Below are 21,352 nucleotides of genomic sequence, written 5' to 3'. Positions count from 1 at the left end.
CCCCCCCGGAGGATGTACTCTGTAATGACAGCAGCCCCCCCCCCGGAGGATGTACTCTGTAATGACAGCAGCCCCCCCCGGAGGATGTACTCTATAATGACAGCAGCCCCCCCCGGAGGATGTACTCTGTAATGACAGCAGCGCCCCCCGGAGGATGTACTCTGTAATGACAGCAGCGCCCCCCGGAGGATGTACTCTGTAATGACAGCAGCCCCCCCCGGAGGATGTACTCTGTAATGACAGCAGCGCCCCCCCGGAGGATGTACTCTGTAATGACAGCAGCCCCCCCGGAGGATGTACTCTGTAATGACAGCAGCCCCCCCCCGGAGGATGTACTCTGTAATGACAGCAGGCCCCCCCCCCGGAGGATGTACTCTGTAATGACAGCAGCCCCCCCCGGAGGATGTACTCTGTAATGACAGCAGCCCCCCCCCGGAGGATGTACTCTGTAATGACAGCAGGCCCCCCCCCCGGAGGATGTACTCTGTAATGACAGCAGCCCCCCCCGGAGGATGTACTCTGTAATGACAGCAGCTCCCCCCGGAGGATGTACTCTGTAATGACAGCAGCCCCCCCCCGGAGGATGTACTCTGTAATGACAGCAGCCCCCCCCGGAGGATGTACTCTGTAATGACAGCAGCCCCCCCCCGGAGGATGTACTCTGTAATGACAGCAGCCCCCCCCCCCCGGAGGATGTACTCTGTAATGACAGCAGCCCCCCCCCCGGAGGATGTACTCTGTAATGGCAGCAGCCCCCCCCCCCCCAGAGGATGTACTCTGTAATGACAGCAGCTCCCCCCCGGAGGATGTACTCTGTAATGACAGCAGCCCCCCCCGGAGGATGTACTCTGTAATGACAGCAGCCCCCCCCGGATGATGTACTCTGTAATGACAGCAGCCCCCCCCCCCCGGAGGATGTACTCTGTAATGACAGCAGCCCCCCCCGGAGGATGTACTCTGTAATGACAGCAGCCCCCCCCCGGAGGATGTACTCTGTAATGACAGCAGCCCCCCCCCGGAGGATGTACTCTGTAATGGCAGCAGCCCCCCCCCCGGAGGATGTACTCTGTAATGACAGCAGCGCCCCCCTGGAGGATGTACTCTGTAATGACAGCAGCCCCCCCCGGAGGATGTACTCTGTAATGACAGCAGCCCCCCCCGGATGATGTACTCTGTAATGACAGCAGCCCCCCCCCCCGGAGGATGTACTCTGTAATGACAGCAGCCCCCCCCCTGGAGGATGTACTCTGTAATGGCAGCAGCCCCCCCCCCCCCCAGAGGATGTACTCTGTAATGACAGCAGCTCCCCCCGGAGGATGTACTCTGTAATGACAGCAGCTCCCCCCGGAGGATGTACTCTGTAATGACAGCAGCCCCCCCCGGAGGATGTACTCTGTAATGACAGCAGCCCCCCCCGGATGATGTACTCTGTAATGACAGCAGCCCCCCCCCCCGGAGGATGTACTCTGTAATGACAGCAGCCCCCCCCCCGGAGGATGTACTCTGTAATGGCAGCAGCCCCCCCCCCCCCAGAGGATGTACTCTGTAATGACAGCAGCTCCCCCCGGAGGATGTACTCTGTAATGACAGCAGCTCCCCCCGGAGGATGTACTCTGTAATGACAGCAGCTCCCCCCGGAGGATGTACTCTGTAATGACAGCAGCTCCCCCCCGGAGGATGTACTCTGTAATGACAGCAGCCCCCCCCCCGGAGGATGTACTCTGTAATGACAGCAGCCCCCCCCCCGGAGGATGTACTCTGTAATGACAGCAGCCCCCCCAGAGGATGTACTCTGTAATGACAGCAGCTCCCCCCGGAGGATGTACTCTGTAATGACAGCAGCTCCCCCCGGAGGATGTACTCTGTAATGACAGCAGCTCCCCCCGGAGGATGTACTCTGTAATGACAGCAGCTCCCCCCGGAGGATGTACTCTGTAATGACAGCAGCCCCCCCCGGAGGATGTACTCTGTAATGACAGCAGCTCCCCCCGGAGGATGTACTCTGTAATGACAGCAGCCCCCCCCGGAGGATGTACTCTGTAATGACAGCAGCTCCCCCCGGAGGATGTACTCTGTAATGACAGCAGCCCCCCCCGGAGGATGTACTCTGTAATGACAGCAGCTCCCCCCGGAGGATGTACTCTGTAATGACAGCAGCTCCCCCCGGAGGATGTACTCTGTAATGACAGCAGCTCCCCCCGGAGGATGTACTCTGTAATGACAGCAGCTCCCCCCGGAGGATGTACTCTGTAATGACAGCAGCCCCCCCAGAGGATGTACTCTGTAATGACAGCAGCCCCCCCCGGAGGATGTACTCTGTAATGACAGCAGGCCCCCCCCCGGAGGATGTACTCTGTAATGACAGCAGCCCCCCCCCCCCCCGGAGGATGTGCTCTGTAATGACAGCAGCTCCCCCCGGAGGATGTACTCTGTAATGACAGCAGCCCCCCCCCCGGAGGATGTACTCTGTAATGACAGCAGCCCCCCCCGGAGGATGTACTCTGTAATGACAGCAGCCCCCCCCCGGAGGATGTACTCTGTAATGACAGCAGCCCCCCCCGGAGGATGTACTCTGTAATGACAGCAGCCCCCCCCGGAGGATGTACTCTATAATGACAGCAGCCCCCCCCGGAGGATGTACTCTGTAATGACAGCAGCGCCCCCCGGAGGATGTACTCTGTAATGACAGCAGCGCCCCCCGGAGGATGTACTCTGTAATGACAGCAGCCCCCCCCGGAGGATGTACTCTGTAATGACAGCAGCGCCCCCCGGAGGATGTACTCTGTAATGACAGCAGCTCCCCCCGGAGGATGTACTCTGTAATGACAGCAGCCCCCCCCCGGAGGATGTACTCTGTAATGACAGCAGGCCCCCCCCCCGGAGGATGTACTCTGTAATGACAGCAGCCCCCCCCGGAGGATGTACTCTGTAATGACAGCAGCCCCCCCCCCGGAGGATGTACTCTGTAATGACAGCAGGCCCCCCCCCCCGGAGGATGTACTCTGTAATGACAGCAGCCCCCCCCCGGAGGATGTACTCTGTAATGACAGCAGCTCCCCCCGGAGGATGTACTCTGTAATGACAGCAGCCCCCCCCGGAGGATGTACTCTGTAATGACAGCAGCCCCCCCCGGAGGATGTACTCTGTAATGACAGCAGCCCCCCCCGGAGGATGTACTCTGTAATGACAGCAGCCCCCCCCCCCCGGAGGATGTACTCTGTAATGACAGCAGCCCCCCCCCCCGGAGGATGTACTCTGTAATGGCAGCAGCCCCCCCCCCCCCCCAGAGGATGTACTCTGTAATGACAGCAGCTCCCCCCGGAGGATGTACTCTGTAATGACAGCAGCTCCCCCCGGAGGATGTACTCTGTAATGACAGCAGCCCCCCCCGGAGGATGTACTCTGTAATGACAGCAGCCCCCCCCGGATGATGTACTCTGTAATGACAGCAGCCCCCCCCCCCCGGAGGATGTACTCTGTAATGACAGCAGCCCCCCCCGGAGGATGTACTCTGTAATGACAGCAGCCCCCCCCGGAGGATGTACTCTGTAATGACAGCAGCCCCCCCCCGGAGGATGTACTCTGTAATGGCAGCAGCCCCCCCCCCGGAGGATGTACTCTGTAATGACAGCAGCGCCCCCTGGAGGATGTACTCTGTAATGACAGCAGCCCCCCCCCGGAGGATGTACTCTGTAATGACAGCAGCCCCCCCCGGATGATGTACTCTGTAATGACAGCAGCCCCCCCCCCCCCGGAGGATGTACTCTGTAATGACAGCAGCCCCCCCCCCGGAGGATGTACTCTGTAATGGCAGCAGCCCCCCCCCCCCCCCCAGAGGATGTACTCTGTAATGACAGCAGCTCCCCCCGGAGGATGTACTCTGTAATGACAGCAGCTCCCCCCGGAGGATGTACTCTGTAATGACAGCAGCCCCCCCCGGAGGATGTACTCTGTAATGACAGCAGCCCCCCCCGGATGATGTACTCTGTAATGACAGCAGCCCCCCCCCCCGGAGGATGTACTCTGTAATGACAGCAGCCCCCCCCCCGGAGGATGTACTCTGTAATGGCAGCAGCCCCCCCCCCCCCAGAGGATGTACTCTGTAATGACAGCAGCTCCCCCCGGAGGATGTACTCTGTAATGACAGCAGCTCCCCCCGGAGGATGTACTCTGTAATGACAGCAGCTCCCCCCGGAGGATGTACTCTGTAATGACAGCAGCTCCCCCCGGAGGATGTACTCTGTAATGACAGCAGCCCCCCCCCCGGAGGATGTACTCTGTAATGACAGCAGCCCCCCCCCCGGAGGATGTACTCTGTAATGACAGCAGCCCCCCCAGAGGATGTACTCTGTAATGACAGCAGCCCCCCCCGGAGGATGTACTCTGTAATGACAGCAGCTCCCCCCGGAGGATGTACTCTGTAATGACAGCAGCTCCCCCCGGAGGATGTACTCTGTAATGACAGCAGCTCCCCCCGGAGGATGTACTCTGTAATGACAGCAGCCCCCCCCCGGAGGATGTACTCTGTAATGACAGCAGCTCCCCCCGGAGGATGTACTCTGTAATGACAGCAGCTCCCCCCGGAGGATGTACTCTGTAATGACAGCAGCCCCCCCCGGAGGATGTACTCTGTAATGACAGCAGCGCCCCCCGGAGGACACGTTTGTTCATGCTCTTGTGATGGCCCCGGGGGTCTCCTCCGTTCTGTGGAGCCCACACTTCACGCTGAAGACGTGTTTAATAATTCAGCAGCCATTGTGCCTGCGCTGCATACATGCAACACTGAGGGAGCACACTGTAACGGAAGCTCTGCGAGCCGCAGCAGGACAGCAGACCTGAGGGCAGAGAAACCACAGCTGTGCTCATCCTGAGCTCCTGCTTCATGCCAGTCCCTCCTCATTCTTACTATGTGCCAGGATTAACCCCCCGGCAGCCGGCGCTGCAGCCTCCAGGCATTCATCTTCATGAGCTCCGGTGATATATATATATACTCACACCCCGTGCATTATTCATACAGGGGTCCGCACGTGTCTGCTCTGCGGGAACCAAAGTCCTGCAAAATCCAGGTCACTGACAGCGCGGCCACCGCTGCCCGGAGGAACCGCCGACAGCAACACACTTAAAGGGCCGGTACACACAACAGCAAAGAAACACATACAACCGCGGCACCGGTACTTACATCTGTGTCCGGACCTTTATCTCCACCGGGGCACGAGAACGTGACAAACTCATGACACCGCTTGTGTACCACGAAACAGCACACTGCAAGAGAAAGAGAGGCGTGAGACTGCAGTACACTCCAGAGCTGCGCTCACTCTGCATATACATTACTGATCCAGACCTACCTCCTGTATTATACTCCAGAGCTGCGCTCACTCTGCACATACATTACTAATCCGAAGCTACCTCCTGTATTATACTCCAGAGCTGCGCTCACTCTGCACATACATTACCGATCCGGGGTTACCTCCTGTATTATACTCCAGAGCTGCGCTCACTCTGCACATACATTACTGATCCAGAGCTACCTCCTGTATTATACTCCAGAGCTGCGCTCACTCTGCACATACAGTACTGATCCAGAGCTACCTCCTGTATTATACTCCAGAGCTGCACTCACTCTTCACATACATTACTGATCCGGAGCTACCTCCTGTATTATACTCCAGAGCTGCACTCACTCTGCACATACATTACTGATCCAGAGCTACCTCCTGTATTATACTCCAGAGCTGCACTCACTCTGCACATACATTACTGATCCGGGGTCACCTCCTGTATTATACTCCAGAGCTGCGCTCACTCTGCATATACATTACTGATCCGGGGTTACCTCCTGAATTATACTCCAGAGCTGCGCTCACTCTGCACATACATTACTGATCCGGGGTCACCTCCTGAATTATACTCCAGAGCTGCGCTCACTCTGCATATACATTACTGATCCGGGGTTACCTCCTGTATTATACTCCAGAGCTGCGCTCACTCTGCACATACATTACTGATCCGGGGTCACCTCCTGAATTATACTCCAGAGCTGCGCTCACTCTGCATATACATTACTGATCCGGGGTTACCTCCTGTATTATACTCCAGAGCTGCGCTCACTCTGCACATACATTACTGACTCTGACCTACCTCCTGTATTATACTCCAGAGCTGCGCTCACTCTGCACATACATTACTGACCCTGACCTACCTCCTGTACTATACTCCAGAGCTGCACTCACTCTGCACATACATTACTGATCCGGGGTTACCTCCTGTATTATACTCCAGAGCTGCGCTCACTCTGCACATACATTACTGATCCAGAGTTACCTCCTGTATTATACTCCAGAGCTGCACTCACTCTGCACATACATTACTGATCCGGGGTTACCTCCTGTATTATACTCCAGAGCTGCGCTCACTCTGCACATACATTACTGATCCAGAGTTACCTCCTGTATTATACTCCAGAGCTGCGCTCACTCTGCACATACATTACTGACTCTGACCTACCTCCTGTATTATACTCCAGAGCTGCGCTCACTCTGCACATACATTACTGACCCTGACCTACCTCCTGTACTATACTCCAGAGCTGCACTCACTCTGCACATACATTACTGATCCGGGGTTACCTCCTGTATTACACTCCAGAGCTGCGCTCACTCTGCACATACATTACTGATCCGGGGTTACCTCCTGTATTATACTCCACAGCTGCGCTCACTCTGCACATGCATTACTGATCCAGAGCTACCTCCTGTATTATACTCCAGAGCTGCGCTCACTCTGCACATACATTACTGATCCGGGGTTACCTCCTGTATTATACTCCAGAGCTGCGCTCACTCTGCACATACATTACTGATCCGGGGTTACCTCCTGTATTATACTCCAGAGCTGCGCTCACTCTGCACATACATTACTGATCCGGAGCTACCTCCTGTATTATACTCCAGAGCTGCGCTCACTCTGCACATACATTACTGATCCGGGGTTACCTCCTGTATTATACTCCAGAGCTGCACTCACTCTTCACATACATTACTGATCCGGAGCTACCTCCTGTATTATACTCCAGAGCTGCGCTCACTCTGCACATACATTACCGATCCGGGGTTACCTCCTGTATTATACTCCAGAGCTGCGCTCACTCTGCACATACATTACTGATCCAGAGCTACCTCCTGTATTATACTCCAGAGCTGCACTCACTCTTCACATACATTACTGATCCGGAGCTACCTCCTGTATTATACTCCAGAGCTGCACTCACTCTGCACATACATTACTGATCCAGAGCTACCTCCTGTATTATACTCCAGAGCTGCACTCACTCTGCACATACATTACTGATCCGGGGTCACCTCCTGTATTATACTCCAGAGCTGCGCTCACTCTGCATATACATTACTGATCCGGGGTTACCTCCTGAATTATACTCCAGAGCTGCGCTCACTCTGCACATACATTACTGATCCGGGGTCACCTCCTGAATTATACTCCAGAGCTGCGCTCACTCTGCATATACATTACTGATCCGGGGTTACCTCCTGTATTATACTCCAGAGCTGCGCTCACTCTGCACATACATTACTGATCCGGGGTCACCTCCTGAATTATACTCCAGAGCTGCGCTCACTCTGCATATACATTACTGATCCGGGGTTACCTCCTGTATTATACTCCAGAGCTGCGCTCACTCTGCACATACATTACTGACTCTGACCTACCTCCTGTATTATACTCCAGAGCTGCGCTCACTCTGCACATACATTACTGACCCTGACCTACCTCCTGTACTATACTCCAGAGCTGCACTCACTCTGCACATACATTACTGATCCGGGGTTACCTCCTGTATTATACTCCAGAGCTGCGCTCACTCTGCACATACATTACTGATCCAGAGTTACCTCCTGTATTATACTCCAGAGCTGCACTCACTCTGCACATACATTACTGATCCGGGGTTACCTCCTGTATTATACTCCAGAGCTGCGCTCACTCTGCACATACATTACTGATCCAGAGTTACCTCCTGTATTATACTCCAGAGCTGCGCTCACTCTGCACATACATTACTGACTCTGACCTACCTCCTGTATTATACTCCAGAGCTGCGCTCACTCTGCACATACATTACTGACCCTGACCTACCTCCTGTACTATACTCCAGAGCTGCACTCACTCTGCACATACATTACTGATCCGGGGTTACCTCCTGTATTACACTCCAGAGCTGCGCTCACTCTGCACATACATTACTGATCCGGGGTTACCTCCTGTATTATACTCCACAGCTGCGCTCACTCTGCACATGCATTACTGATCCAGAGCTACCTCCTGTATTATACTCCAGAGCTGCGCTCACTCTGCACATACATTACTGATCCGGGGTTACCTCCTGTATTATACTCCAGAGCTGCGCTCACTCTGCACATACATTACTGATCCGGGGTTACCTCCTGTATTATACTCCAGAGCTGCGCTCACTCTGCACATACATTACTGATCCGGAGCTACCTCCTGTATTATACTCCAGAGCTGCGCTCACTCTGCACATACATTACTGATCCGGGGTTACCTCCTGTATTATACTCCAGAGCTGCACTCACTCTTCACATACATTACTGATCCGGAGCTACCTCCTGTATTATACTCCAGAGCTGCGCTCACTCTGCACATACATTACTGATCCGGAGCTACCTCCTGTACTATACTCCAGAGCTGCGCTCACTCTGCACATACATTACTGACTCTGACCTATCTCCTGTACTATACTCCAGAGCTGCGCTCACTCTGCACATACATTACTGATCCCGAGTTACCTCCTGTATTATACTCCAGAGCTGCGCTCACTCTGCACATACATTACTGATCTGGGGTTACCTCCTGTATTATACTCCAGAGCTGCGCTCACTCTGCACATACATTACTGATCCGGGGTTACCTCCTGTATTACACTCCAGAGCTGCGCTCACTCTGCACATACATTACTGATCTGGGGTTACCTCCTGTATTATACTCCAGAGCTGCGCTCACTCTGCACATACATTACTGATCCGGGGTTACCTCCTGTATTATACTCCAGAGCTGCGCTCACTCTGCACATACATTACTGATCCAGACCTACCTCCTGTATTATACTCCAGAGCTGCGCTCACTCTGCACATACATTACTGATCCGGGGTTACCTCCTGTATTATACTCCAGAGCTGCGCTCACTCTGCACATACATTACTGATCCGGGGTTACCTCCTGTATTATACTCCAGAGCTGCGCTCACTCTGCACATACATTACTGATCCCGAGTTACCTCCTGTATTATACTCCAGAGCTGCGCTCACTCTGCACATACATTACTGATCCGGAGCTACCTCCTGTATTATACTCCAGAGCTGCACTCACTATTCTGCTGGTGCAGTCACTGTGTACATACATTACATTACTGATCCTGAGTTACCTCCTGTATTATACTCCAGAGCTGCACTCACTATTCTGCTGCTACAGTCACTTTGCACATACATTATTGCCCTGCATTATCCTCCAGAGCTGCACTCAGAATACTCCCGTATTGTGTATTAGGCAGTGTCTCGGAGCCGCCCCCTCTCTTCTGTGCACGGTGTGAGGAGACAGATGGCAGCGGCTCCTGTGAATCATCGTCTTCTCGCTGCGTTTGCTGCTGAAATTAATGAACATGACACAGCAGCAATGGAGGCTCCGCGGGGGAAGAGCCGGCGACTGCCAGAGACCGCAGGAAGGGCTAAAAGTCAGTACATGGGGGTCTCCAGAGAGCCCCCACTACAAAGCAGAGACCAGAGAGAGGGGGCGGCAGAGCAATCACAATGTGTGCCCAAAGGGATAATGAGATGCCTGCTGGCCCCGCCCCCGAGGATAACGACGTGCCTCCTGGCACCGCCCCCGAGGATAACGAGGTGCCTGATTAACCCGCCCCCGAGGATAACGACGTGCCTGATGAGCCCGCCCTTGAAGATAACGAAGTGCCTGATGAACCCGCCCTCGAGGATAACGAAGTGCCTGATGAACCCGCCCTCAAGGATAACGAGGTGACTGATGAACCCGCCCCCGAGGATAACGAGGTGACTGATGAACCCGCCCCCGAGGATAACGAGGTGACTGATGAACCCGCCCCCGAGGATAACGACGTGCCTGATGAACCCGCCCTCGAGCATAACGAGGTGCCTGATGAGCCCGCCCTTGAAGATAACGAGGTGACTGATGAACCCGCCCTCGAGGATAACGAAGTGCCTGATGAACCCGCCCTCGAGGATAACGAGGTGACTGATGAACCCACCCTCGAGGATAACGAGGTGACTGATGAACCCGCCCTCGAGGATAACGAAGTGCCTGATGAACCCGCCCTCGAGCATAACGAGGTGACTGATGAACCCGCCCTCGAGGATAACGAAGTGCCTGACTAACCCGCCCTCGGGGATAACGAGGTGACTGATGACCCCACCCCCGATAGAGATGACTGCTGACCCTGCCATCGAGGATACAGAGATGCCCCGCGCCCCCTCCCCACAGACCACAGTAATGGAGGCACACGGACCCCCGCGCCCCCTCCGCACAGACCACAGTAATGGAGGCACACGGACCCCCGCGCCCCCTCCCCACAGACCACAGTAATGGGGGCACACGGACCCCCGCGCCCCCTCCCCACGGATCACAGTAATGGGGTCACATGGACCCCTGCGCCCCCTCCCCACAGACCACAGTAATGGGGGCACACGGACCCCCGCGCCCCCTCCCCACAGACCACAGTAATGGGGTCACACGGACCCCCGCGCCTCCTCCCCACAGACCACAGTAATGGGGGCACACGGACCCCCGCGCCCCCTCCCCACAGACCACAGTAATGGAGGCACACGGACCCCCGCGCCCCCTCCCCACAGACCACAGTAATGGGGTCACACGGACCCCCGCGCCCCCTCCCCACAGACCACAGTAATGGGGTCACACGGACCCCCGCGCCTCCTCCCCACAGACCACAGTAATGGGGGCACACGGACCCCCGTGCCCCCTCCCCACAGACCACAGTAATGGGGTCACAGCAGACCCCCTCCCCACAGACCACAGTAATGGGGTCACAGCAGACCCCCGCGCCTCCTCCCCACAGACCACAGTAATGGGGGCACACGGACCCCCGCGCCCCCTCCCCACAGACCACAGTAATGGGTGCACACGGACCCCCGCGCCTCCTCCCCACAGTAATGGAGGCACACGGACCCCCGCACCCCCTCCCCACAGACCCCCGCGCCCCCTCCCCACAGACCACAGTAATGGGGGTACGCGGACCCCCGCGCCCCCTCTACGGATCACAGTAATGGGGGCACACGGACCCCCGCGCCACCTCCCCACAGACCACAGTAATGGGGGCACACGGACCCCCGCGCCCCCTCCCCACAGACCACAGTAATGGGGGCACATGGACCCCCGCGCCCCCTCCCCACGGATCACAGTAATGGGGGCACACGGACCCCCTCCCCACAGACCACAGTAATGGGGGCACACGGACCCCTGCGCCCCCTCCCCACAGACCACAGTAATGGGGGCACACGGACCCCTGCACCCCCTCCCCACAGACCACAGTAATGGGGGCACACAGACCCCCTCCCCACAGACCACAGTAATGGGGGGCACACGGACCCTCGCGCCCCCTCCCCACGGATCACAGTAATGGGGGCACACAGACCCCCTCCCCACAGACCACACTAATGGGGGCACATGGACCCCCGCGCCTCCTCCCCACAGACCACAGTAATGGGGGCACACGGACCCCCCGCGCCTCCTCCCCACAGACCACAGTAATGGAGGCACACGGACCCCCGCGCCCCCTCCCCACAAATCACAGTAATGGGGGCACATGGACCCCCGCGCCCCCTCCCCACAGACCACAGTAATGGGGGCACACGGACCCCCGCGCCCCCTCCCCACAGACCACAGTAATGGGGGCACACGGACCCCCGCGCCCCCTCCCCACAGACCACAGTAATGGGGGCACACGGACCCCCGCGCCCCCTCCCCACAGACCACAATAATGGGGGTACGCGGACCCCCGCGCCCACAGACCACAGTAATGGGGGTACACGGACCCCCGCGCCCCCTCTACGGATCACAGTAATGGGGGCACACGGACCCCCGCGCCACCTCCCCACAGACCACAGTAATGGGGGCACACGGACCCCCGCGCCCCCTCCCCACAGACCACAGTAATGGGGGCACATGGACCCCCGCGCCCCCTCCCCACGGATCACAGTAATGGGGGCACACGGACCCCTGCGCCCCCTCCCCACAGACCACAGTAATGGGGGCACACGGACCCCTGCACCCCCTCCCCACAGACCACAGTAATGGGGGCACACAGACCCCCTCCCCACAGACCACAGTAATGGGGGGCACACGGACCCTCGCGCCCCCTCCCCACGGATCACAGTAATGGGGGCACACAGACCCCCTCCCCACAGACCACAGTAATGGGGGCACATGGACCCCCGCGCCTCCTCCCCACAGACCACAGTAATGGGGGCACACGGACCCCCGCGCCCCCTCCCCACTGATCACTAATGGGGGCACACGGACCCCCGCGCCCCCTCCCCACGGATCACAGTAATGGGGCACACAGACCCCCGCACCCCCTCCCCACGGATCACAGTAATGGGGGCACACGGACCCCCGCGCCCCCTCCCACAGCGGCTGACATATAAAGTCCAGATAATCTCCGGGCTGAGCGCAGCGTCACGGCCGCGGGGACAGATGGCAGTAAATGCCTCCATGTGACGAGGCTGCGGGAAAAAGGCAAAACACCAGGAATTACAGGAGCGAGGCGAGCGGCTGCCACTGATCAGCCGGGACCCCCCCGAGCAACATCTGCAGGACGGACGCACGGGGGCGCGGGAATTATCAATGACCCCAATCACTCCACCGCCGCTGATCCCCAATCTGCCGCCTAAAGACCCAAACTGGACGCCACCCAACACTAAATGGGTCATGTCCCTTTAAATGTGAAGTATATACTGTATACAAGTGCCGAGAGAGGACGCAGCACAGCCAGGGGAGAAACTGTGCTGAGCACCCGGAGACGAGGGGCGACACCTACTGACGAGGGGAGACGAGGGGCGACACCTACTGACGAGGGGCGACGAGGGGCGCAACCTACTGACGAGGGGAGACGAGGGGCGCAACCTACTGACGAGGGGCGCAACCTACTGACGAGGGGCGACGAGGGGCGCAACCTACTGACGAGGGGCGACGAAGGGCGCAACCTACTGACGAGGGGCGACACCTACTGACGAGAGGCGACACCTACTGACGAGAGGAGACGAGGGGCGCAACCTACTGACGAGGGGCGCAACCTACTGACGAGGGGCGCAACCTACTGACGAGGGGCGCAACCTACTGACGAGGGGCGCAACCTACTGACGAGAGGAGACGAGGGGCGCAGCCTACTGACGAGGGGAGACGAGAGGCGCAACCTGACGAGGGGCGCAACCTACTGACGAGGGGAGACGAGGGGCGCAACCTACTGACGAGGGGAGACGAGGGGCGCAACCTACTGACGAGGGGAGACGAGGGGCGCAACCTACTGACGAGGGGAGACGAGAGGCGCAACCTACTGACGAGGGGAGACGAGAGGCGCAACCTGACGAGGGGCGCAACCTACTGACGAGGGGAGACGAGGGGCGCAACCTACTGACGAGGGGAGACGAGGGGCGCAACCTACTGACGAGGGGCGCAACCTACTGACGAGGGGAGACGAGGGGCGCAACCTACTGACGAGGGGCGCAACCTACTGACGAGGGGCGACGAGGGGCGCAACCTACTGACGAGGGGCGACGAAGGGCGCAACCTACTGACGAGGGGCGACACCTACTGACGAGAGGCGACACCTACTGACGAGAGGAGACGAGGGGCGCAACCTACTGACGAGGGGCGCAACCTACTGACGAGGGGCGCAACCTACTGACGAGGGGCGCAACCTACTGACGAGGGGCGCAACCTACTGACGAGAGGAGACGAGGGGCGCAGCCTACTGACGAGGGGAGACGAGAGGCGCAACCTGACGAGGGGCGCAACCTACTGACGAGGGGAGACGAGGGGCGCAACCTACTGACGAGGGGCGACGAGGGGCGCAACCTACTGACGAGGGGCGCAACCTACTGACGAGGGGAGACGAGGGGCGCAACCTACTGACGAGGGGAGACGAGGGGCGCAACCTACTGACGAGGGGCGCAACCTACTGACGAGGGGCGCAACCTACTGACGAGGGGAGACGAGGGGCGCAACCTACTGACGAGGGGAGACGAGGGGCGCAACCTACTGACGAGGGGCGCAACCTACTGACGAGGGGCGACGAGGGGCGCAACCTACTGACGAAAGGAGACGAGGGGCGCAACCTACTGACGAGGGGAGACGAGGGGCGCAACCTACTGACGAGGGGACACGAGGGGCGCAACCTACTGACGAGGGGAGACGAGGGGCGCAACCTACTGACGAGGGGAGACGAGGGGCGCAACCTACTGACGAGGGGAGACGAGGGGCGCAACCTACTGACGAGGGGAGACGAGGGGCGCAACCTACTGACGAGGGGAGACGAGGGGCGCAACCTACTGACGAGGGGAGACGAGGGGCGCAACCTACTGACGAGGGGAGACGAGGGGCGCAACCTACTGACGAGGGGAGACGAGGGGCGCAACCTACTGACGAGGGGAGACGAGGGGCGCAACCTACTGACGAGGGGCGCAACCTTCTGACGAGGGGCGCAACCTACTGACGAGGGGCGCAACCTACTGACGAGGGGCGCAACCTACTGACGAGGGGCGCAACCTACTGACGAGGGGCGCAACCTACTGACGAGGGGCGCAACCTACTGACGAGGGGCGCAACCTACTGACGAGGGGCGCAACCTACTGACGAGAGGAGACGAGGGGCGCAACCTACTGACGAGAGGAGACGAGGGGCGCAACCTACTGACGAGAGGAGACGAGGGGCGCAACCTACTGACGAGAGGAGACGAGGGGCGCAACCTACTGACGAGAGGAGACGAGGGGCGCAACCTACTGACGAGAGGAGACGAGGGGCGCAACCTACTGACGAGAGGAGACGAGGGGCGCAACCTACTGACGAGAGGAGACGAGGGGCGCAACCTACTGACGAGAGGAGACGAGGGGCGCAACCTACTGACGAGAGGAGACGAGGGGCGCAACCTACTGACGAGAGGAGACGAGGGGCGCAACCTACTGACGAGGGGCGCAACCTACTGACGAGGGGAGACGAGGGGCGCAACCTACTGACGAGAGGAGACGAGGGGCGCAACCTACTGACGAGGGGAGACGAGGGGCGCAACCTACTGACGAGGGGCGCAACCTACTGACGAGAGGAGACGAGGGGCGCAACCTACTGACGAGAGGAGACGAGGGGCGCAACCTACTGACGAGGGGCGCAACCTACTGACGAGGGGAGACGAGGGGCGCAACCTACTGACGAGGGGAGACGAGGGGCGCAACCTACTGACGAGGGGAGACGAGGGGCGCAACCTACTGACGAGGGGAAGACGAGGGGCGCAACCTACTGACGAGGGGAAGACGAGGGGCGCAACCTACTGACGAGGGGAAGACGAGGGGCGCAACCTACTGACGAGGGGAAGACGAGGGGCGCAACCTACTGACGAGGGGCGCAACCTACTGACGAGGGGCGCAACCTACTGACGAGGGGAAGACGAGGGGCGCAACCTACTGACGAGGGGAAGACGAGGGGCGCAACCTACTGACGAGGGGAAGACGAGGGGCGCAACCTACTGACGAGGGGAAGACGAGGGGCGCAACCTACTGACGAGGGGAAGACGAGGGGCGCAACCTACTGACGAGGGGAAGACGAGGGGCGCAACCTACTGACGAGGGGAAGACGAGGGGCGCAACCTACTGACGAGGGGAAGACGAGGGGCGCAACCTACTGACGAGGGGAAGACGAGGGGCGCAACCTACTGACGAGGGGAAGACGAGGGGCGCAACCTACTGACGAGGGGAAGACGAGGGGCGCAACCTACTGACGAGGGGAAGACGAGGGGCGCAACCTACTGACGAGGGGAAGACGAGGGGCGCAACCTACTGACGAGGGGAAGACGAGGGGCGCAACCTACTGCCGAGGGGAAGACGAGGGGCGCAACCTACTGCCGAGGGGAAGACGAGGGGCGCAACCTACTGCCGAGGGGAAGACGAGGGGCGCAACCTACTGCCGAGGGGAAGACGAGGGGCGCAACCTACTGCCGAGGGGAAGACGAGGGGCGCAACCTACTGACGAGGGGAAGACGAGGGGCGCAACCTACTGACGAGGGGAAGACGAGGGGCGCAACCTACTGCCGGGGGGCCGAGCAACCAGGGGAAGGCGAGGAGGGGAGACGAGCAACCAGGGGAAGGCGAGGAGGGGAGACGAGCAACCAGGGGAAGGCGAGGAGGGGAGACGAGCAACCAGGGGAAGGCGAGGAGGGGAGACGAGCAACCAGGGGAAGGCGAGGAGGGGAGACGAGCAACCAGGGGAAGGCGAGGAGGGGAGACGAGCAACCAGGGGAAGGCGAGGAGGGGAGACGAGCAACCAGGGGAAGGCGAGGAGGGGAGACGAGCAACCAGGGGAAGGCGAGGAGGGGAGACGAGCAACCAGGGGAAGGCGAGGAGGGGAGACGAGCAACCAGGGGAAGGCGAGGAGGGGAGACGAGCAACCAGGGGAAGGCGAGGAGGGGAGACGAGCAACCAGGGGAAGGCGAGGAGGGGAGACGAGCAACCAGGGGAAGGCGAGGAGGGGAGACGAGCAACCAGGGGAAGGCGAGGAGGGGAGACGAGCAACCAGGGGAAGGCGAGGAGGGGAGACGAGCAACCAGGGGAAGGCGAGGAGGGGAGACGAGCAACCAGGGGAAGGCGAGGAGGGGAGACGAGCAACCAGGGGAAGGCGAGGAGGGGAGACGAGCAACCAGGGGAAGGCGAGGGGGGGAGACGAGCAACCAGGGGAAGGCGAGGGGGGGAGACGAGCAACCAGGGGAAGGCGAGGGGGGGAGACGAGTAACCAGGGGAAGGCGAGGGGAGACGAGGAACCAGGGGAAGGCGAGGGGAGACGAGCAACCAGGGGAAGGCGAGGGGAGACGAGCAACCAGGGGAAGGCGAGGAGGGGAGACGAGCAACCAGGGGAAGGCGAGGAGGGGAGACGAGCAACCAGGGGAAGGCGAGGAGGGGAGACGAGCAACCAGGGGAAGGCGAGGAGGGGAGACGAGCAACCAGGGGAAGGCGAGGAGGGGAGACGAGCAACCAGGGGAAGGCGAGGAGGGGAGACGAGCAACCAGGGGAAGGCGAGGAGGGGAGACGAGCAACCAGGGGAAGGCGAGGAGGGGAGACGAGCAACCAGGGGAAGGCGAGGAGGGGAGACGAGCAACCAGGGGAAGGCGAGGAGGGGAGACGAGCAACCAGGGGAAGGCGAGGAGGGGAGACGAGCAACCAGGGGAAGGCGAGGGGAGACTAGTAACCAGGGGAAGGCGAGGAGGGGAGACGAGCACCCAGGGGAAGGCGAGGAGGGGAGACGAGCAACCAGGGGAAGGCGAGGAGGGGAGACGAGCAACCAGGGGAAGGCGAGGGGAGACGAGTAACCAGGGGAAGGCGAGGGGAGACGAGTAACCAGGGGAAGGCGAGGAGAGACGAGCAACCAGGGGAAGGCGAGGGGAGACGAGTAACCAGGGGAAAATGAGGGGAGACGAGTAACCAGGGGAAAACGAGGGGAGACGAGTAACCAGGGGAAGGCGAGGAGGGGAGACGAGCAACCAGGGGAAGGCGAGGAGGGGAGACGAGTAACCAGGGGAAAACTAGGGGAGACGAGTAACCAGGGGAAAACGAGGGGAGACGAGTAACCAGGGGAAGGCGAGGGGTGCCAGGAGAGGAGGCCGTCCAGGAAGGTTAGTCATGCCGCCTATCAGTCTTCCCAGCTCATGAGGTTTTCCACCAGCAGCTTCTGCAGGAGGTTTCCAGATGATTAACCATGGAGCGCACGCTCTGCGCCCGGCCTCCCCATCTGCTCCAAACCAACCAGGGACGACACTACTGAGAGAGGGAACCCCAAAATAATGCCGGAGCACAGCTCACCCAGGAGGATCACACCGGGCCAAGAGAGGATCCCAGACATCCAGGAATCCAGAGGACCCAGATCTCAAAGAATCGGCCAAGAGAATGGACAGAATAGTGAGTAGGGAAGGCACCGGCCGACCCACCGGAAGTAACAGTCACCACAACCGACCCTACAGAAGGCACCGGCCGACCCTACAGAAGGCAAATGTCAAACCACCGGAAGTACCAGTCAAAGCAACCGACCCTACAGAAGGCACCAGCCAACCCAACAGAAGGCAGCAACCGACCCTACAGAAGGCACCGGCCGACCCATCGGAAGTAACAGTCACCGCAATAGACACTACAGAAGGCAGCAACCGACCCTACAGAAGGCAAAGGTCAAACCACCGGAAGTAACAGTCAAGCAACCGAGCTTACAGAAGGCACCGGCCGACCCACCGGAAGTTACAGTCACCGCAACCAACCCTACAGAAGGCACCGGCCGACCCACCAGAAGTAACATTCACCGCAACCGACCCTACAGAAGGCACCAGCCGACCCACTGGAAGTAACAGTCAACGCAATAGACACTACAGAAGGCACCAGCCGACCCTACAGAAGGCACCGGCCGACCCACCAGAAGTAACATTCACCGCAATCGACCCTACAGAAGGCACCGGCCGACCCACCGGAAGTAACATTCACCGCAACCGACACTACAGAAGGCACCGGCCGACCCTACAGAAGGCAAATGTCAAACCACCGGAAGTAACAGTCAAAGCAACCAACCCTACAGAAGGCACCAGCCGACTCAACAGAAGACAGCAACCGACCCTACAGAAGGCACCGGCTGAACCACCGGAAGTAACAGTCACCACAACCGACCCTACAGAAGGCACCGGCCGACCCTACAGAAGGCAAATGTCAAACCACCGGAAGTAACAGTCAAAGCAATCGACCCTACAGAAGGCACCAGCCGACCCAACAGAAGACAGCAACCGACCCTACAGAAGGCACCGGCCGAATCACCGGAAGTAACAGTCACCACAACCGACCCTACAGAAGGCACCGGCCGACCCATCGGATGTATCAGTCACCGCAACCAACCCTACAGAAGGCAGTAACCGATCCTACAGAAGGCAAAGGTCAAACCACCGGAAGTAACAGTCAAAGCAACCGACTCTACAGAAGGCACCAGCCGACCCAACAGAAGGCAGCAACCGACCATACAGAAGACACTGGCCGACCCATCGGAAGTAACAGTCACCGCAACCAACCCTATAGAAGGCAAAGGTCAAACCACCGGAAGGAACAGTCAAAGCAACCGGACCTTACAGAAGGCACCGGCTGACCCACCGGAAGTAACAGTCACCGCAACCAACCCTACAGAAAGCACCGGCTGACCCACCGGAAGTTACAGTCACTGAGACCAGCCATACAGAAGGCACCGGCTGACCCACTGGGAGTAATAGTCACCGTGCCCGGCCACCGGGAAGTCCCGGCACTGCAGCCAACGCTCCATAAAGGCACTGGTCGACCCTCTGGAAGGTTCAAGGTGGTGAAGGCACAATATGGCAGCTTGTGTTTTTGGTTAAAATCACTCAAAGCAGTGCTATGGAATTTCCGCTACATAGAAGCCCCTCCGGCCGTCACTACCATGTTGACATCTTATGAATTCGGCCCCAATTGTTGGTCAATCACCGGCCGCAGACCACGAGCCACCGGCCGCAGACCACGAGCCACCGCTGAGGACCATTGCGGCTCCGGGGCAGAATGTGGATGGAGGCAGGGTGGGAAACACGGAGAGAGCGGCGGGGACGGAGGAGGATTTCACGTCCCACCAGTGCTCCCCACCAACCTGCGCCTGTAGCACCGGAGGGGGCACCGCCTCGCACAGACACTCAGTGTTAATGGCTGGAGCCCCCGGGGACACATTCAGCCGCTTCTTCTTTCCGGCTCCTGAGATAAAACTGACCACAAAACAGACGAGAAGCAAAAGAGAAAAACAAGAACGAGAAGCGCGGAGTGCAGCCCAATGCAGGGCCAGGACCCCCACCAGGACCCCCGCCCGCTGGAGAGAACACACCTGGACCCCCAACACACCCCTCCACGAGTGAGGAAGCACAGGACCCCCAACACACCCCTCCACGAGTGAGGAAGCACAGGACCCCCCAACACACCCCTCCACGAGTGAGGAAGCACAGGACCCCCAACACACCCCTCCACGAGTGAGGAAGCACAGGACCCCCCAACACACCCCTCCACGAGTGAGGAAGCACAGGACCCCCCAACACACCCCTCCACGAGTGAGGAAGCACAGGACCACCCCAACACACCCCTCCACGAGTGAGGAAGCACAGGACCCCCCAACACACCCCTCCACGAGTGAGGAAGCACAGGACCCCCAACACACCCCTCCACGAGTGAGGAAGCACAGCACCACCCCAACACACCCCTCCACGAGTGAGGAAGCACAGGACCCCCAACACACCCCTCCACGAGTGAGGAAGCACAGGACCCCCCAACACACCCCTCCACGAATGAGGAAGCACAGGACCCCCCAACACACCCCTCCACGAGTGAGGAAGCACAGGACCACCCCAACACACCCCTCCACGAGTGAGGAAGCACAGGACCCCCAACACACCCCTCCACGAATGAGGAAGCACAGGACCCCCCCAACACACCCCTCCACGAGTGAGGAAGCACAGGACCCCCAACACACCCCTCCACGAATGAGGAAGCACAGGACCCCCCAACACACCCCTCCACGAATGAGGAAGCACAGGACCCCCCAACACACCCCTCCACGAATGAGGAAGCACAGGACCCCCAACACACCCCTCCACGAGTGAGGAAGCACAGGACCCCCAACACACCCCTCCACGAATGAGGAAGCACAGGACCCCCCAACACACCCCTCCACGAGTGAGGAAGCACAGGACCCCCCAACACACCCCTCCACGAGTGAGGAAGCACAGGACCCCCCAACACACCCCTCCACGAGTGAGGAAGCACAGGACCACCCCAACACACCCCTCCACGAATGAGGAAGCACAGGACCACCCAACACACCCCTCCACGAGTAAGGAAGCACAAGACCACCCAACAGAACCCTCCCCGAGTAAGGAAGCACAGGACCCCCCCCCCCCAACACACCCCTCCACGATTGAGGAGGCACAGGACCCCCCTTTTCCGCTGAGCTCCTGCACCCCCCTAGCAGTGAAGCCCCCGCTCCACCCAGAGCTACACTCACT

At 59.5% G+C, this 21,352-nt stretch overlaps 1 protein-coding gene across 1 annotated transcript in view; it reads right to left on the bottom strand.

Annotated features, from left to right (window-relative positions):
- LOC142262561 (protein kinase C alpha type-like) overlaps positions 1-21,352 on the bottom strand; it is a 270,331-nt gene that overhangs the window by 187,227 nt on the left and 61,752 nt on the right. The window contains 1 exon segment of the mRNA XM_075332179.1: positions 5,180-5,262. Coding sequence (XP_075188294.1) covers positions 5,180-5,262 — 83 coding nt within the window.

Source organism: Anomaloglossus baeobatrachus, unplaced genomic scaffold (genome assembly GCF_048569485.1).
Source record: "Anomaloglossus baeobatrachus isolate aAnoBae1 unplaced genomic scaffold, aAnoBae1.hap1 Scaffold_248, whole genome shotgun sequence".
Classification (NCBI taxonomy): Eukaryota; Metazoa; Chordata; class Amphibia; order Anura; family Aromobatidae; genus Anomaloglossus; species Anomaloglossus baeobatrachus.
Note: the sequence above shows the minus strand (reverse complement) of the source record. Positions and strands in the feature narration are given on the sequence as shown.